The following is an 18,141-nucleotide window of genomic DNA, read 5'->3' on the forward strand; positions in this document are numbered from 1 at the left end:
AATGTACAAATACGATAGTTGCTCAAAGAAGGAACAACATTCAAATCAAAATAGGACGTACATGGTAAATGGTAGCGAATTGAGCAATGCAGTTGAACAGAGGGATCTAGGAATAACTGTGCATAGTTCCCTGAAGGTGGAATGACATGTAGATAGGGTGGTAAAGAAAGCTTTTGGTGTGCTGGCCTTTATAAATCAGAGCATTGAGTATAGAAGTTGGGATGTAATGTTAAAATTGTACAAGGCATTGGTGAGGCCAATTCTGGAGTATGGTGTACAATTCTGGTCGCCAAAATTATAGGAAAGATATCAACAAAATAGAGAGAGTACAGAGGAGATTTACTAGAATGTTGCCTGGGTTTCAGCACCTAAATTACAGAGAAAGGTTGAACAAGATATGTCTTTATTCTTTGGAGCGCAGAAGGTTAAGGGGGGACTTGATAGAGGTCTTTAAAATTATGAGAGGGATAGACAGAGTTGACGTGGATAAGCTTTTTCCACTGAGAGTAGGGAAGATTCAAACAAGAGGACATGATTTGAGAATTAAGGGACAAAGGTTTAGGGGCAACATGAGGGGGAACTTCTTTACTCAGAGAGTGATAGCTGTGTGGAATGAGCTTCCAGTGAAGGTGGTGGAGGCAGGTTCATTTTTATCATTTAAAAATAAATTGGATAGGTATATGGACGGGAAATGAATGGAGGGTTACGGTCTGAGGGTAGGTAAATGGGACTAGGTTAGAGTAAGTGTTCGGCACGGACTAGAAGGGCCGAGATGGCCTGTTTCCGTGCTGTGATTGTTATGTGGTTATATAACATTCTGGAATTGCACAGCACCCCTGGTTTTGGGTAGTTTCTGAAGTGCTGAAATGAAACCTGTGACACGGAGATTAGAAATTTCATGATGGGAATATCCATCATTATTAAAATGGAGCAAGCCACCATTTAATTGCTGGAAAGGATGGCCAGTAGGTTTTGCAAATATAAATAATGTACTAGGATAGTACTTGGCCTCAAGCTTTCTGTCAGGCCAATAAATACATCACCCATTTCACTGTGTCACTTGATACGAGGCAGTACTTTCCTGGCAATGCAGCCTTTGGTTCAATTGAAATGTAAGAGATCTTAACCAATGTTAAGGCTGCAATAATATAACTCGTGCTGGCTGGCTGTTTCGAACCAGATGGAGTATGAAAACAAATTTCCTTTGCAACTCCCATCACACCAAGCGAGTCTGGGCTAATTTCACCATGCAAATTCCTTTGACATTCTCAATGGCCAACCAATTTTCCTCTAGATTATTAATCTAGGACTCTGGTAAACTAATCTAGTTCTTAACCCGTCTGAAGAAGGGTTTTGGCCCAAAACGTTGCCTATTTCCTTCGCTCCATAGATGCTGCTGCACCCGCTGAGTTTCTCCACATTTTTGTGTATCTTAGTTCTTAACAACTGTTAGTTGTTGACTCATATATTTGTGCTATCGACATCTCCAAAGCCTTTGACAGATCTTGGCATTGTCCATGTCTGATTAACATAAATCTCCCAACCAAGTGAAAGTTTCTATGAGTCATTTCCATTAACACAGGAGTTAATGAAAATGACACAGTCTGTTCTTACACATAATTTGTTCAATTATTTCATATCAATTTATCATTCATCACTTTTATTTTTTCCTCATTATCCAATACATATTGGAAATAGTTATGACTTTTGCCTCCAGAAACATCCCATCACATTACTGGAGATATGATTCAGAACTAATTAAGGTGTAAATGAGTTCTTCCAGTACAGCTACCTCAGGCATCTAACAGATAATCTGGGCGATTTCCTGTGGAATTTAGCCCACAAAAAATAACTAATTCAGTTAACACCTGGGTGGAGTTAAGAAGTAACTTGCACTCGCTAGTAATACGGGTATTTTAACAATGAGAAGCAATGGAATTTAATGCATTGTATCTCTAAACTAAACATTCTAAATCATTTCCCAATGGGTAAGATGCAATTTCATGCCATAAAGGACGACACACATTGTCCAACTTTATGAACGAGCTGCTTCATAATGAATTTGTTATTCTGCATATCTCCTCTGTCTGATGTTCATGTTGTGGAGAAAATTAAAATAATCCATTAAAATGCCCTCCTATAGTGGACCTTTATTAAGATTGATATTTTATAATTAGTTACCTGGGAACCTGAGAATTATGTTGCAGGTTTGGATGTTGGACATTTCTGATACGGAAATATCTGTATTTTGAAACCTTAGCATAAGGATTAGAAAAATAATTACACACTGACTGCTTTGTAAATAAGTTAGAAGCAAAATGCTATAATTAAATGAAGCAGCTTATGCCTGAAATAGCATTCAAAATATCCTGACTACCACAATCATGTCATGATGTTTTTCTATATTTTATCATAGACTGCACACTAATATCAATTGACGGTGGAGAGGGTCAATAACTTCAAATTCCTGGGTGTGTATACATCAGGAGATCTTTCCTGGACCCAGAACACCAATGCAATTGTAAAGAAGGCACATCAGCGACTCTACTTCCTTAGAAGATTATGGACATTCGGCATGTCAAAGAGGATTCTCCTAAAGCTCTACAGGTGTGCGGTAGAGAGCATTCTGACTCGTTGCATCGTGGCCCAGGTTCGGCAACTTGAACGACCAGGAGCAAAAAAGACTACAAAAAGTTGTGACCACTGCTCAATCCATCTCCGGCTTTGACCTCCCCACCTTTCAAGGGATCTATCGTAGTCGCTTCCTCAGAAAGGCAGCCAAAATCATCAAGGATCCACAGCATCCTGGCCACACACTTATCACACCACTGCCATCAGGAAGAAGGTACATGAGCCTGAAGACTTTAACGTCCAGGTTCAGGAACAGCTCCTTCCCCACAGCCATCAGGCTATTAAACACAACCAATAAGCTATGAGCTCTGAACTGCAAAAGACAATATTATTATTTGTTATTTGCACTATATTTGTTATTTATTGAACTTTTTCTTTTTTTTCCCTGTTATATACAATGTTTACATGTTCACATATTCTGTTGTGCTGCAGCAAGTAAAGGGCTTGTCCCACTTGGGCGCCATTTGCACATCACGCAGATGGCGCACGAAGATTTTGTATATCCCAAAATCTTGGGGCGCCGCGCGCGACCGCGCGTCACTGCCTACGTCATCACGTACCACGCGCGCGTAATGCGCACCATGCGCGCATCACATGCGCGTCACAATCCGCGTCGTCGTGCGTCGGACACGTAAATGATGTGCAAATGTGGGACAGGCCCTTAAGAATTTCATTGTCCCGTACGGGACATATGACATTAAAATACTCTTGACTCTTTTGACTCTAATAAGAAAAAACTAAGTTGCTTAGTTCATTATGATTAATGTTCCTTTGGGTTGCTGCCACAGAGCTACACCAAATTGAATAACAGCTTATCAAAGTCATATTTCCTTGCCAAATAATAACTGTCACAGGCTGCATTAATGTATAAGCTTGAACGGCAGTGTGGGCAGGCAAAAGAGGAAGTATACACCCAATTGTAAAAATGTCATAATTTCAGGAACATTTTTAAAGAACAGAATATGATTGAATATGGTGAGAATATCTGTCATAAAAGTTTAACAGAGCAGAATGAATCACTTATTTGATTAACATCCTGTATGGAATTTAGGTACCTCAGCAAATAGTTGCACAGCAAAAATTCTTTTTTCAAGTAATTGGCTGTGAGTCACTCAAAGATTGTGGGATAGAAGAAACTATTAATTAAACAGTACGAATGCCACTAGCATCCATTATTCCGTAGAACAAAGTTATCTTCTTTTTAGATGCTATGTCACCACAATCACTTGCTTCAGTTAACAATCCATTCGATGTGAAATAGTAATGGCCTCCTAACCTTGCAATGGATTTAGACACAAAGAACTGCAAATTATGGTAAATAATTCTACCAGCAGCAGCATAAAATCCACCCATGGAGGTGTATCCAAAAAGAAATAAATATGTAATTAACCAAAAATTGGAAATGGTAACCAAAAAGTAGATTTTTGAGAATATTGAAAAGGTGGTCAGGAAGAGAGAGGTTAGTTGGGAATTTTAAGAGCAAAAATAAAATTAAAACAATATATCTGCATTTAAAATTCCAGAATGTGCATTCATAAGCAGGGGGAACCACATGTTTGGGAATTTAACATGAGATTGAAATCTTTGCTTTTGAGGTGTTCGGGGAAAATACCAGCAAAGACAACAGTTATCAATAATTTGGCCATATTGAATTTAATTCAACCAACAGAGTTACATAACTTGTAACTTATGGATGGCAAACAATTAGAGTTTGGACCTTAGGTGAAGATCGTGGGCTTGGGAGATGCTGTTGAGGATCCTTTGATGAGTTGCCACAGTTCAGTTTGTTAATTAGTACACAATACTCCCGCAAGAGGAAGAGTGAATGTTCACGATGATGTACGGGGTGTCAATGAAATGCGATACTTTGTCCTGAATGATTGTATCTGTCTCCTGAAAAAAACAATTGTTGGAGATGAGGTCCTCCAAGCAAATTGAGAATATTCATTACATGTCTGATTTCAATTGTCGAGATGGTAGCAAAGCTCTGGGGAGTATGAAGGTGAATAATGCTAAAGAATACCAAGTGTTCGACCTGTTCTTGCAACCACAATTAATTTAGACTGGACTGCCATTTTGGTTAATGACAATCTCCCATTATGTTGATGGTGGGAAATCTAGAGGTGACGATACTAATGAACGTTAAGACTGATTGATGAAACTCTCTCATGTTAAAAGTATTAATTCCCAGAACTCATTGAACATGTATGTTACTAGCCACTTACCACCTTAGGTCCATATAGTCTGAACTGAGAAGTTGCAAGATTATACAAACTAGACTTGTATTCCATGGAATTCTGAAGATAAATAGTTGATTTGATCAAACTATACAAGATATCTGAGAAAACTGACAGAGATAAAAAGGAAAATAATCCCTCTGTTTGGGGAACTGTTAAAATTAGCATTAGATCTTCAAAACTCTTACCATTCTTGTCAGCTCTTCGTAAAATCTGAAATAAATCAGATGCAAAAATGTGCAATCAGTGTCAAAGCCATAGTGAGTTATGTCTAACAGTAGGAACTCAATGTGAAAAAGTTGTCATCTAATAAAAGTACTGGAAATAATCCATATGTTCTGCAGATGGATCACTTTGGTTAGTCACTTGTTCTAACACAGATCCTTTTTGATTATCTTAGCATATTACAGAAATACGAACATGATATGTGCTGGACATAGGTTCAACTAAGTTTGGAAATTTGACCCAAAATTACTTACGTTCATTCTGCATTACACTTGAAAACCAGCTTAGCCAATTGGAATTAATTGCTATGTCAACAAAAGCCACCTAAGAAGTTACATTCTAATGGAGCTGTCCCTCTGTACGAGCTAATTCAAGAGCTCTCCCGAGTTTAAAAAAAAATCAAACTCGTGGTAAGCATGTAGAATGTACGTTGCGGGTACGTCGGAGCTCAGGGACGTCTCTTAGCGGCTCGTAACGCTAACGGCAAGTACTCGGGAAACGCGGTAAGCTCATGAAGACTCGTGAACATTTTTCAACATGTTGAAGTATAGTCTGAACTGATTTTTCAACATGTTGAAAAATGTCCACGAGAGCCCCGACTACCTAAGAGCGGCCATTACCGTAATTCTCCGAGTTCGAATCAGGGGAAACTCGGGAGAATTCTTGAATTAGCTCGTACAGTGGGACAGCCCCATAAGTATTCTTATCTCAAATTTAATTGAACAGTTGTTTTCCCAATAAATTGGCAACACATGTGCACACATTCTATTTGTAATTATAATTGAAAATACATAAAGTGTACAGGTCCACCACTGATATTCCGGTAGCTGATGGTCTGGCACCTACTTTAATCTGGACAAAATGACAAGAGCATTGAGTGTGGTGCATGCTCTTTTGGGATGTGTTCCCCTGTGCTGAAAAAGTTAATTGTTTATTTATTTGCTAATTATTAATTCTTTATTTAAGTTTTTAGCAGTCCACAGTGCTTTAGAGATACAGGAGGGGTATAATTAGTGGGTCAGAGTGCATTGTTGAATTATTATTACGTGACCTCTGTTGGTCCGGTAAGACTCGAGAACCAAGGCTGCTGGAAAATCAATGGTGGACCTGCATGTCAATTAATCTGAGATAAAATTCTGACAAAAAATAAAAAGTGCAGGAGTAACTCAGTGGATCGGGCAGCATGTCTGCAAGACATGAATAAGTGGCATTTTGAGTCAGGACCCTACTACAGATTGATTGTAGTAGGGCAGAGAGATCTGGAAAAAAGGTGCGGCAAATGATGTGGTTACAGGTGAGGAGCCCCTACCTCTTTTATTGCTTTCTCGCCCTATTATAATCAGTCTGAAGAAGGATCCTGACCTGAAGCATCCAGAGATGCTGTCGTTCCCACTGAGTTACTCTAGCACTTTGGTCTTTTTTGTAAACCAGCACCTGCAGTTCCTTTGAATTATAAAATTCTGAGCATGTTTTTAGTGGAACACAGTGATTTAACATGACTTCCTAACTTTTATATTTAATTCCCTGACTGATGAAGGTGATCATACCCGCACACGTTTTTTGGTTGCCATTTTTATGGAACTATGGATTTGCACCCCAATTTCGTTCTGTACATCAAAGCACCTAAGGCTCCAGCCATTTACTGTATACTTTCCTCTTGCATTGGACCTCGCACAATACATCACCTCAAACTTATTTGTTTGGATTAAACTCCATTTGCCATTATCCATTCAAAATCCATCCATCAATAACGTTGGATCTCTTGAACATACCAATTTATTATTCATAAAGTCACATACTAGTTAAATTTAAGACTGCACAAATCATGTACAACGCAAGAAATAATTTACTTCCGGGAAACATACAAAAACTGGTTATGGAAAGACAGGGTGGGTATAATTTGAGATGGGAAATTAATTTTAAAAAACTCAATGTCAGAACAACGCTTAAAAGTATGTGCACAGCAATCTGTGGGGTGAATTTGTGGAATGGTCTGGACAGGAGATAAAACTTAGCACAGCATAATTTAGTTTAGGGGCTGCTGGAAAATCATGGTGGACCAAAAAATCTGAGATAAAATTTGACAAAAAGGAGTGCAGGAGTAACTTGGATGAGCATCTCTGTGACATTTTGAGTCAGGACCCTACTACAGATTGATTGTAGTAGGGCAGAGAGATCTGGAAAAAAGGTGCGGCAAATGATGTGGTTACAGGTGAGGAGCACCTACCTCTTTTCTTGCTTTCTCGCCCTATTATAATCAGTCTGAAGAAGGATCCTGACCTGAAGCATCCTGAGATGCTGTCGTTCCCATTGAGTTACTCTAGCACTTTAGTCTTTTTTGTAAACCAGCACCTGCAGTTCCTTTGAATTATAAAATTCTGAGCATGTTTTTAGTGGAACATAGTGATTTAACATGACTTCCTAACTTTTATATTTAATTCCCTGACTGATGAAGGTGATCATACCCGCACACGTTTTTTGGTTGCCATTTTTAACCATATAAACCATATAACAATTACAGCATGGAAACAGGCCATCTCGGCCCTACAAGTCCGTGCCGAACAACTTTTTTCCCCTTAGTCCCACCTGCCTGCACTCATACCATAACCCTCCATTCCCTTCTCATCCATATGCCTATCCAATTTATTTTTAAATGATACCAACGAACCTGTCTCCACCACTTCCACTGGAAGCTCATTCCACACCGCTACCACTCTCTGAGTAAAGAAGTTCCCCCTCATGTTACCCCTAAACTTCAGTCCCTTAATTCTGAAGTCATGTCCCCTTGTTTGAATCTTCCCTATTCTCAAAGGGAAAAGCTTGTCCACATCAACTCTGTCTATCCTTCTCATCATTTTAAAGACCTCTATCAAGTCCCCCCTTAACCTTCTGCGCTCCAGAGAATGAAGACCTAACTTATTCAACCTATCTCTGTAACTTAGTTGTTGAAACCCAGGCAACATTCTAGTAAATCTCCTCTGTACTCTCTCTATTTTGTTGACATCCTTCCTATAATTGGGCGACCAAAATTGTACACCATACTCCAGATTTGGTCTCACCAATGCCTTGTACAATTTTAACATTACATCCCAGCTTCTATACTCAACGCTCTGATTTATAAAGGCTAGCATACCAAAAGCTTTCTTTACCACCCTATCTATATGAGATTCCACCTTCAAGGAACTATGCACGGTTATTCCCAGATCCCTCTGTTCAACTGTATTCTTAAATTCCCTACCATTTACCATGTACATCCTATTTTGATTTGTCCTGCCAAGGTGTAGCACCTCACATTTATCAGCATTAAACTCCATTTTTATGGAACTATGGATTTGCACCCCAATTTCGTTCTGTACATCAAAGCACCTGAGGCTCCAGCCATTTACTGTATACTTTCCTCTTGCATTGGTCCTCGCACAATACCTCAAACTTATTTGTTTGGATTAAACTCCATTTGCCATTATCCATTCAAAATCCATCCATCAATAACGTTGGATCTCTTGAACATACCAATTTATTATTCATAAAGTCACACACTGGTTAAATTTAAGACTGCACAAATCATGTACAAAGCAAGAAATAATTTACTTCCGGGAAACATACAAAAACTGGTTATGGAAAGATAGGGTGGGTATAATTTGAGATGGGAAATTAATTTTTAAAAACTCAATGTCAGAACAACGCTTAATAGTATGTGCATAGCAATCTGTGGGGTGAATTTGTGGAATGGGCTGGAACAGGAGATAAAACTTAGCACAAACATAATTCAGTTTAAAAAGATGTACAAAAACACTTTTTTAAAAGGATATTGGGATGAGGATAGGTGATTTTGAGTGGGATATTTGTTATACTGATTGTATTGGGAAGGGTAATTATAGGGTGATGGGTTGTATATATGACTAAGAGATACTAGGTGTTTATTGCTGCTAAATTCGTATAAGATAATTATAAGCAGTTGAACAAGGGGTGGGAATTAAGAAGCTTTGACTTCTTCCTGCTCCTTTTCGGACACATACAATTCATTTATTTATAAATATTGTTTATGATACTTTATAAATATTCTTGTTTTGTTTTTTTGTATGCTGTTTCATACTTGCTTTCTATTTTTTATTCTGTTCGAAATGAAGAATTAAATAAAAGTTCCAAATTGTCTATATTCTGTTGTATCTTTTGAAGAGTGCGGTCCTGACCTCCCATCTACCTCATTGGAGACCTTTGAACTATCTTTAATCAGACGTTATTAGACTTTATCTTGCACTAAATATTGTATCCTTTATTCATTATCTGTCCACTGATTGTATACATGTATAATCTTTTCTTCGATTGGATAGTGCACAACAAAATGTTTTTTTGTGAAACAGGACTTTCACCACACAAAGCCGTACTGACTATACTTAAAGTATATGCTTTTCTAAATGTGAGTAAATTCTGTAACTAAGAATCTTTTCCACTGATTTCCCTATTACCAATGTAATTTTTATTTGGAAAATAGAGTTGTTAAATTATGCTTTATTTATATAATACCCTTTGCAATCTATTGGCATTCAGCAGCTCTTGAAGTGTAATCACTGTTTGTAATTTAGCGAGATGGAACAGCCAAATGACAAAATCCACAATCAGCAATGATGTAACTGTCTGATAATTTTATTGATGTTGATTACTGGTTACTGAGCATTCACCAAGATATTGTAAAAGTATCACAATGCTTTGTTGATTAGGGCCACAAAAGACAAGAAAGGGCCATGGTTTAATGTTTTGTGCAAATTTGGGACATCGGCCGTGTAGTGCTTGAGATAATGAAACTCCTGTCAAGGTTTTGTAACAATTAAACATTTCTATATTTTGTAGAAATTTAAAGACTCTTAAAATAAACTTATATAATTAAATAATAATATTAATTAAAACATAAAAAACATAACCCAATAATAATTAAAAGTATTAAAATAAAATTAATGGCCAGAAAAATATATGTCATCATCTTCGCTTGTACTGATGAAAGACGATGACTCTCAAATGTTGACTCTGTTAGTCTCTCCACAAATGCTTCCTGTCTAACAGAATATTTCCCAATTACCAGTATCTGCAGAAGTTCAATGTCAGTTGATACAACGATCTAGGTAAAGGTGTGGACCAGGGGTGGGGAATGCCGCATTAAGTTAGCTGTAATCTAATAAGGCCGCATCCAAGAAACTTCAATTAGATATGCTTCAAAATGTACATTATTTTGTAAAAATCTAACTACTATTTACTAACTTCAAAAAAATGAAAACATTTTGTTAATTCTAAAGTTAACTAATCTTTTAATGACGTTGTTGTGACTGCTTTTTGTGGGAAAACATTTGAATATTTGGTTGAAACATGGAGGTGCGCAATTTCAGCTGATCTTCTAGATGGGTAACTATCATTTGTGACCTTAAGGCCATCTTGATTTGGGTTAAGTAGGAGAATGTAGATTTGCAGCAATACGTAGTTAAAAAGCACGTATTTTGTTGAATCTTCTTTTACTCTTTGGTATTTTAAATACGTTCATTTTAAGATTAAAATAAAAATAATAAAAAATGAACAAAAACATTTAAATAAAAATAAAAGGATTTGGATTCATTCAAAAGGCCGCACTTAATGGCCAAGAAGGCCGCAGGTTCCCCACCCCTGGTGTAGACTGAGCAAATCACTTGCTTGCGTACGCAAGAGCATCTGTTCCTTTGAGGCTCTCTAAAGCAAATACCCGGGAGCATTTTAACAGTGTAGGAAGGAACTGCAGATGTTGATTTAAACCGAAGATAGACACAAAATGTTGGAGTGCCTTAGCTGGCCAGGCAGCATCTCTGGAGAAAAGGAATGGGTGACAATAGACAATAAGTGCAGGAGTAGGCCATTTGGCCCTTCGAGCCAGCACCGCCATTCAATGTGATCATGGCTGATCATCCCCAATCAGTACCCCATTGCTGCCTTCTCCCCTGACTCCGCTATTTTTAAGAGCCCTATCTAGCTCTCTCTTGAAAGCATCCAGAGAACCTGCCTCCACTGTCGTCTGAGGCAGAGAATTCCACACACTCACCACTCTCTGTGCGAAAAAGTGTTTCCTCTTCTCCGTTCTAAATGGCTTACTCCTTATTCATAAACTGGGGCCCCTGGTTCTGGACTCCCCCAACATCGGGAACATGTTTCCTGCCTCTAGCATGTCCAAACCCTTAACAATCTTATATGTTTCAATAAGATACCCTCTCATCCTTCTAAACTCCAGAGTGTACAAGCCCAGCCGCTCCATTCTCTCAGCATATGACAGTCCCGCCATCCCGGGAATTAACCTTGTAAACCTACGCTGCTCTCCCTCAATAGCAAGAATGTCCTTCCTCAAATTAGGGGACCAAAACTGCACACAATACTCCAGGTGTGGTCTCACTAGGGCTCTGTACAACTGCAGAAGGGTCAACTGCAGAAGACGTTTTGGGTCGGGTTACTCCAGCGTTTTCTGTCTATCAGCAATTTAACAGTGGTCGCAGTCATCTTTGCTGCCTAAACACGTATTTAAACCCTGCAAAAGTTGAATCCAGCGTTCCTTATATCTCAGAGCATGATATTTTGGATCGATTAAGCAGTTCTTCTCTACTCTACCCATATCCTCGATTACCCAAGTAAAATTAGGTTATCAACAAACCGCCTCGGAGGAGAACATAATTTCTGAATAGAGAGCTCCTAAAATTCCTTGGCAAAATGTTTTCATCCACCGTTACAGTTTTCCCTAAGGAGGAAAGGGACCAAATGGGAATCTTATACGAATGGGAGCAAATCCTATTTGTATGGGAGCCGAGATATTCACGCTGATTAGGTCTTAGCTTTGAAAATAAATGTTACCTATTTAAACTCTAGAAATATAGTGTTAATGTCTATGAATGTTTAAATTCAAATTTTGTATTAGGCTGTTTAATTTGCATCTTTAAGTGAGTGGGACCAGGTCACCTTTCCTTTGAGTTCAAATAGATCCAGTGACTGTGAAGCGTGAGGCAACGACAAAGGTTGGTAAATAATTTGAAGTTGATGTTCTTTTAAATTATTTACCACCCTTTGTCGTTGCCTCCCGCTTCACAGTCACTGTTGTTCTTTCAACCTCTTGATTTAAAAAAAAAATCGCTGTCACATTAACATTGGGGTAGATTGCAATTTGCGTAGAACTGATTGCAAGTACAATTAGTTTGAAACATAGAAAATAGGTGCAGGAGTAGGCCATTCGGCCCTTCGAGCCTGCACCTCCACTCAATACGATCATGGCTGATCATCCAACTCAGTATCCTGTACTTGCCTTCTCTCCATACCCCCTGATCCCTTTAGCCACATCTAACTCCCTCTTAACTATAGCCAATGAACTGGCCTCAACCACCTTCTGTGGCAGAGAGTTCCAGAGATTCACCACTCTCTGTGTGAAAAATGTTTTTCTCATCTCGGTCCTAAAGGATTTCCCCTTTCTTCTTAAACTGTGACCCCCTTGACCTGGACTTCCCCGACATCGGGAACAATCTTCCTGCATCTAGCCTGTCCAACCCCTTAAGAATTTTGAAGAGGTGTCCCGACCCAAAACGTCGCCTGCCCATATTCTCCAGAGATGCTGTCTGACTCGCAGAGTTTTTCCAGCACTTTTGAGTTCTATGCAAGATTCCAGCATCTGCAGTTCCGTGTGTCACATTCACATTGATGCTGCCGCAGATGCAATTAACTCTCCAAATGTTTGACTGAAAAAATATATGTTGAAATGTGGCAGCAATGGCAATATTTTGCTGAACATTTCCATTTATTCATTATTCTCGGCAATTAAAAACAATTTGCTTTAAGTAATTCTTCATCGTCCAAACTCCGCGATTTCTAATTAAGACCATTAATTTTTTTGTTTTTCCCCACTGAAAACTACAAATCTCAATTTCTCATCTCGTTTCCCCGCACGTCGCTAAACCGTTCTAAGTGTAATGTTGCAACAATGCACGTTTGATACACGTAGTTCTAAACAAGAGCAAGTACATTTATTGCGTGTGTTACAGCTGTTAACTCAGCCCAGCTCTCAACAATCGTGTTCGGTTGATGATATTTGGGAGAATTTTGGTTAATACTCACGTCCAGGAAAATAGACATGCCTTTCTTCAGTTGGAGCGGCGATGTGGCATCACAATCTGACGCTTCTGTTGAAAAAGGGTGTGTCTCCGGGCAAGCCATGGTTTGGTAGATTAATTATTAAGAAGAAAAACAAACTTGATGACTTTTGTTCTTCTGAATTGAGAGCGAATGAAATATTAAGAAATGCAGCACAGGTCTGCGCAGATGTCTTTCCCGAGAGCTATCTCTCAGCGATCTGTCGCTGCTTTGACTTTGTTTTGATTTGAGCAGCTTGCGCTGTTTCAGTAGCGGGGCTGTGCGGTCACACGCACAACACACACTCACACACTCATTCACAAGTCGAAGCCCTGCAGAGAGATGCATGCCTACGCGCTCAACCTCCGACAAATCTCAGCACAGACACTGCCGGCTTCACACAGCCTCCGCTGACAAACACCGTGGAAATGACTGGGGTCTTTATTCCCAAACACCACATCTACTACTGGATATAGACATACAATGCTGGAGTAACTCAGCGGACCAGGCAGCATCTCTGGCGATAAAGGAATAGGTGACGTTTCGGGTCGAAACCCTTTTTTCAGACTGGACTGGATATCGGTGTTCCGTTCATTGCTGCCTTTTCCCTCCATCCACGCCTCCTGTCGTTCTTCATCTCACGATTCACCCCCCCATTAATTTGATCTTCCGCTTTATTTATTTTTTAATTTGATTTGCTTCTTCTTGTTCTTTGTTGTTGTTCCTGCCATTTTATCCCCCATATGCCCATCTTCCTAATGTTGAAGTAATTGAAACATGAAGTGTCCAATTCATAGTCCAATTACTTGTTTGACAACATCTTCCAATGTTTAAAATGTCATCCTTGAGATAAAATACGAATGTAACACAAGACCAGAGTCAAAAAAACATCATTAGTTGCATTTGAAAGTTCAAACATTTTGAATATTCATTTTTGCAATGTCTCTAAATCTGTGAATAAAACTGTAAATGCACAATAACGAGATTCTAAGTTAAATCACATTCGTGAAGAATGAAGATTAAACAGAAAGGGCCCTAACACCTAGTTGCACATTCAACAAGCCATAAAAGCACATTGCCAAGTCTTAGCAAATTGAATCATCCCAATTCTTTCCATGGAATATTTTCTGAGTGATGATTCCCAGTTTTTCATTTGAACATGTTTCAATCTTTAAAATCAATTTGGTGGTAGTTACTATTCTCAGGCGATGAAACATTACAAGCCAGTGACTAGTGGAGTTCCGCAAGGGTCGGTGCTGGGGCTGCTTTTCTTCACGTTGTATATTAATTAAAGGGATTGAAGGCTTTGTGGCCAAATTTGCAGACTATGCTAAGGTAGATGGAGGGGTAGGCAGTATAGATGAAGACTCTGCAGAAGGACTTGGACAGGTTAGGAGAGTGGGCAGTAAAGTGGCAGATTAAATTCAGCATAGCAAACTGCAGAGTCATGCATTTTGGTAATAAAAATAAAGGTGTGGATTATTTTCTAAAAGGAGGGAGAATCCAGAAATCAAAGGTGCAAAGGAACTTGGGAGTGCTGGTGCAGGACTCCCAAAAAGTTAATTTGCAAGCTGAATTGGTAGTAAGGAAGGCAAATTCAATGCTAGCATATATCAAGCGGACTGGAATAGAAAAACAGAGATGTAATGCTGAGGTTCTATAAAGCGTTGGTCAGGCTGCATTTGGAGTACTGTAAGCAAATTTGAACAGGTTAAGGTAAGGGGTATTGAAAGGCTAGATGCTGAGCATGTTTCCCCTCGTTGGGGGTATATAGGAAGCATGTGCTGCCTATGGAGAGGGTCCAGAGGAGGTTTACAAGAATGATTCCAGGAATAAGTGGTTCAGCATATGATGAGCGTCTGACAGCACTAGGCCACTACTCACTGGTGTTTAGAAGGTATCTAGAACTAGGATAATCTGCCCCTTCAGGGAGAGACGAGGAGTATTTTCTTCTTAGAAGGTAGTGAATCTTTGGCATTCTCTCTCCTGAGAAATCTATGACAGAATTGTTGAATATACTGAATATACTGAGTTAGAAAGCTTTTTCAGCAGTAGGCAGGAAAGTGGAGAAAAGGCCAACAACAGATTATGCATGATCTCAGTGAACGTTGGAGCAGGCCAAGGGAACATATGGCCTCATTCAACCCTCATTGCTTGTGTTTTGAAATTTGCCTGTCAGTATATGTACCCTAGAAAATCAGTTGAACATAAAGCCAATATGAAGATAAGGAAATGGACCCTGAACAAAATATGAAAAAGGAACTAATTTTGATTTGAGCGTTGATAACTGTTTATTAGGTCTTTCTTAAACTATTGTAACAGGAATTCAATTTGTGCTTAATATGAACGCCTATGCTTGATGTTCTGCAATCTTTCACAACATTTTGGGGATTTTTTAAATGGTAAAAGCTGTTGAAAAAAATGGCAGAACCTTGTGAAAATATTCAGTGGCCTCATGTTTTGGATGTCCTTATTTCCAATGAGAGGATTTGTTGAGTATGTACCCCATCTATCTCTTTAACCACTAGATCCTGGTTTCACAAGTTATAGGAGTAGAATTAGGCCACTCGGCCCATCGAGTCTCAATCATGGCTGATCTCAGCCTCCTAATCCCATTTCCTGCCTTCTCCCCATAACTCTTGACACCCATTCTAATCAAGAATTTGTCTATCTCTGCCTTAAAAATATCCACTGACTTGGCCCTCACATGAGCTCCACAGATTAACTACCCTCTGACTGAAGAAGTTCCTCCTCACCTCCCTTCTAAAAGAGCGCCCTTTAATTCTGAGGCTATGCCATCTGGCCCTAGACTCTCCCACCAGTGGAAACATCCTTTCCACATCTACTCCATCTATGCCTTTCATTATTCTGTAAGTTTCAATGTGGTCCCCCTCAACCTTCTAAACTCCAGTGAGTAGAGGCCTAGTGCTGTCAAACGCTCATCATATGTTAACCCACTCATTCCTAGAATCATTCTTGTAAACCTCCTCTGGACCCTCTCCAGAGGCAGCACATGCTTCCTAGAAACCCCAATGAGGAGAAATGCTCAGCATCTAGCCTTTCAATACCCCTTACCTTACGTGTTCAATAAGATTAACTCCCATTCTATTAAATTACTCAGTATAGACACAACCTATTCTCATTAAATGACCCCCAGTGTCCAGGAGTTGACCCAACAAAGCTTCTTAGAACTGCTTCTAATGCAAATATATTTCTCATTAAATAAGACCAAATCTATCTAGGTGTGGCCACATCAGTATCATGTACATATGAAATAAACCATCACTATTTTAATTACTTGAATGCAAATTCTATTATCTTTTTCAAAATCATCAGAATCTTTGTTTCCCAGGTTAAAAAGTCAAATACTTGATGGGTATAGTTTTAAAGTTAGAGGGGGGGGGGTGTTTAAAGGAGAGAAACTGGAGAGATTTTGTACAGAGTGTAATGGAGCTGTAATGCACTACGATACGATGCAATACGATAAAACTTTATTCATCACCGGAGGGCAATTGGTTTAACAACAGTCACAACACACAACAAGGTATACGGAAATTTGAAATGGAAAGTGAAAACAAAGAGAAAAAGACAAGCGACTGTTGGCTGGCTGCCGTGTGCACAGACCCTTCTCCGGAACGAACAAATGAACAAATAAACAAACAAACGCAGGCTGGGTAGAAGATTCTAAAACTAGTCCCCTCTCTCCACCAGGTCCGCTTTTGTTCTCCCACTGTCTCTCACTGCGGTTCCCCCCAAGGCGATCCCCCCACCAGGGGTGATGATGGAGCACAATACAACACCAAGACAATAGGAATAGGCAGGAAATAGTGGAATGTAGATCACTTTGTGATAAACATATTTTAAGTCTATTTGTTGGACTATGTCAAATGACTACTTTTACAAATATCAAGAAATATGTTTGAAAGCAAAATATTGTTTTTAATAATCAAGGAATGGAAGGATATAGATCACATACAGCCAGATTAGATTAGTTTATCTTGGTATCGTGTTTGACATAGGCATCATGGGCGGAAGGGCCTCTTCCTGTACTATACTTTTCCATGTCCTATGTTCTAGTTTTGCCTGAAGTGGAAGCAATACCTCTTGAAATGTATTTAGAAGGCTCATGTTAAATATCTTGTTATTATTAGAGTAGAAATCAAGATGAATACAGAGAGTGATGGGGAGAACTGAAAAGAAATAAAGAAAAGTAAAAGAACACCTGAAGAAAACAAACATGAGTGAATAGGAATGATGATCTTGAGGTGAGCAAGCACTGGGAGAAATATTGAACGTCTTCCAGGTGATTTTTCATGTCATAGTAAAAGAAGAGAGAGCAATGTGATTGGATTTTAAAAATCCATATGAAAGTAACACCAGAGTCTGGAATATTGTAAATGTCACACATGGAAAAAAAAAAAATACGGGAGTGAAATGTACAGTTTTGGTCTCCAAATCTGAGGAAGGACATTATTGCCATAGAGGGAGTGCAGAGGAGACGGTTCACCAGACTGATTCCTGGGATGTCAGGACTGTCTTATGAAGAAAGACTGGATAGACTTGGTTTATACTCTCTAGAATTTAGAAGATTGAGAGGGGATCTTATAGAAACTTACAAAATTCTTAAGGGGTTGGACAGGCTAGATGCAGGAAGATTGTTCCCGATGTTGGGGAAGTCCAGGACAAGGGGTCACAGCTTAAGGATAAAGGGGAAATCCTTTAAAACCGAGATGAGACGAACTTTTTTCACGCAGAGAGTGGTGAATCTCTGGAACTCTCTGCCACAGAGGGTAGTTGAGGCCAGTTCATTGGCTATATTTAAGAGGGAGTTAGATGTGGCCCTTGTGGCTAAGGGGATCAGGGGGTATGGAGAGAAGGCAGGTACGGGATACTGAGTTGGATGATCAGCCATGATCATATTGAATGGCGG

The 18,141-nt window shown here is 39.2% G+C and overlaps 1 protein-coding gene across 3 annotated transcripts in view; it reads right to left on the reverse strand.

Annotated features, from left to right (window-relative positions):
* necab1 (N-terminal EF-hand calcium binding protein 1) overlaps positions 1–13,768 on the reverse strand; it is a 94,409-nt gene extending 80,641 nt beyond the window's left edge. Inside the window, exons 1-2 of one of the 3 annotated variants that reach the window (XM_055633621.1) lie at positions 13,197–13,768; positions 5,057–5,081 (exon numbers count right to left, since the gene is read on the reverse strand). In XM_055633621.1, the coding sequence (XP_055489596.1) occupies positions 5,057–5,081; positions 13,197–13,295 (124 nt within the window). In that variant the 5' untranslated portion in view covers positions 13,296–13,768. The remainder of the gene's footprint in view (positions 1–5,056; positions 5,082–13,196) is intronic. The other 2 variants (XM_055633622.1, XM_055633623.1) reach the window with 2 other exon arrangements.
* Positions 13,769–18,141: the final 4,373 nt, after the last annotated feature.

The sequence above is a fragment of the Leucoraja erinacea genome, chromosome 4 (genome assembly GCF_028641065.1).
Source record: "Leucoraja erinacea ecotype New England chromosome 4, Leri_hhj_1, whole genome shotgun sequence".
Lineage (NCBI taxonomy): Eukaryota > Metazoa > Chordata > Chondrichthyes > Rajiformes > Rajidae > Leucoraja > Leucoraja erinaceus.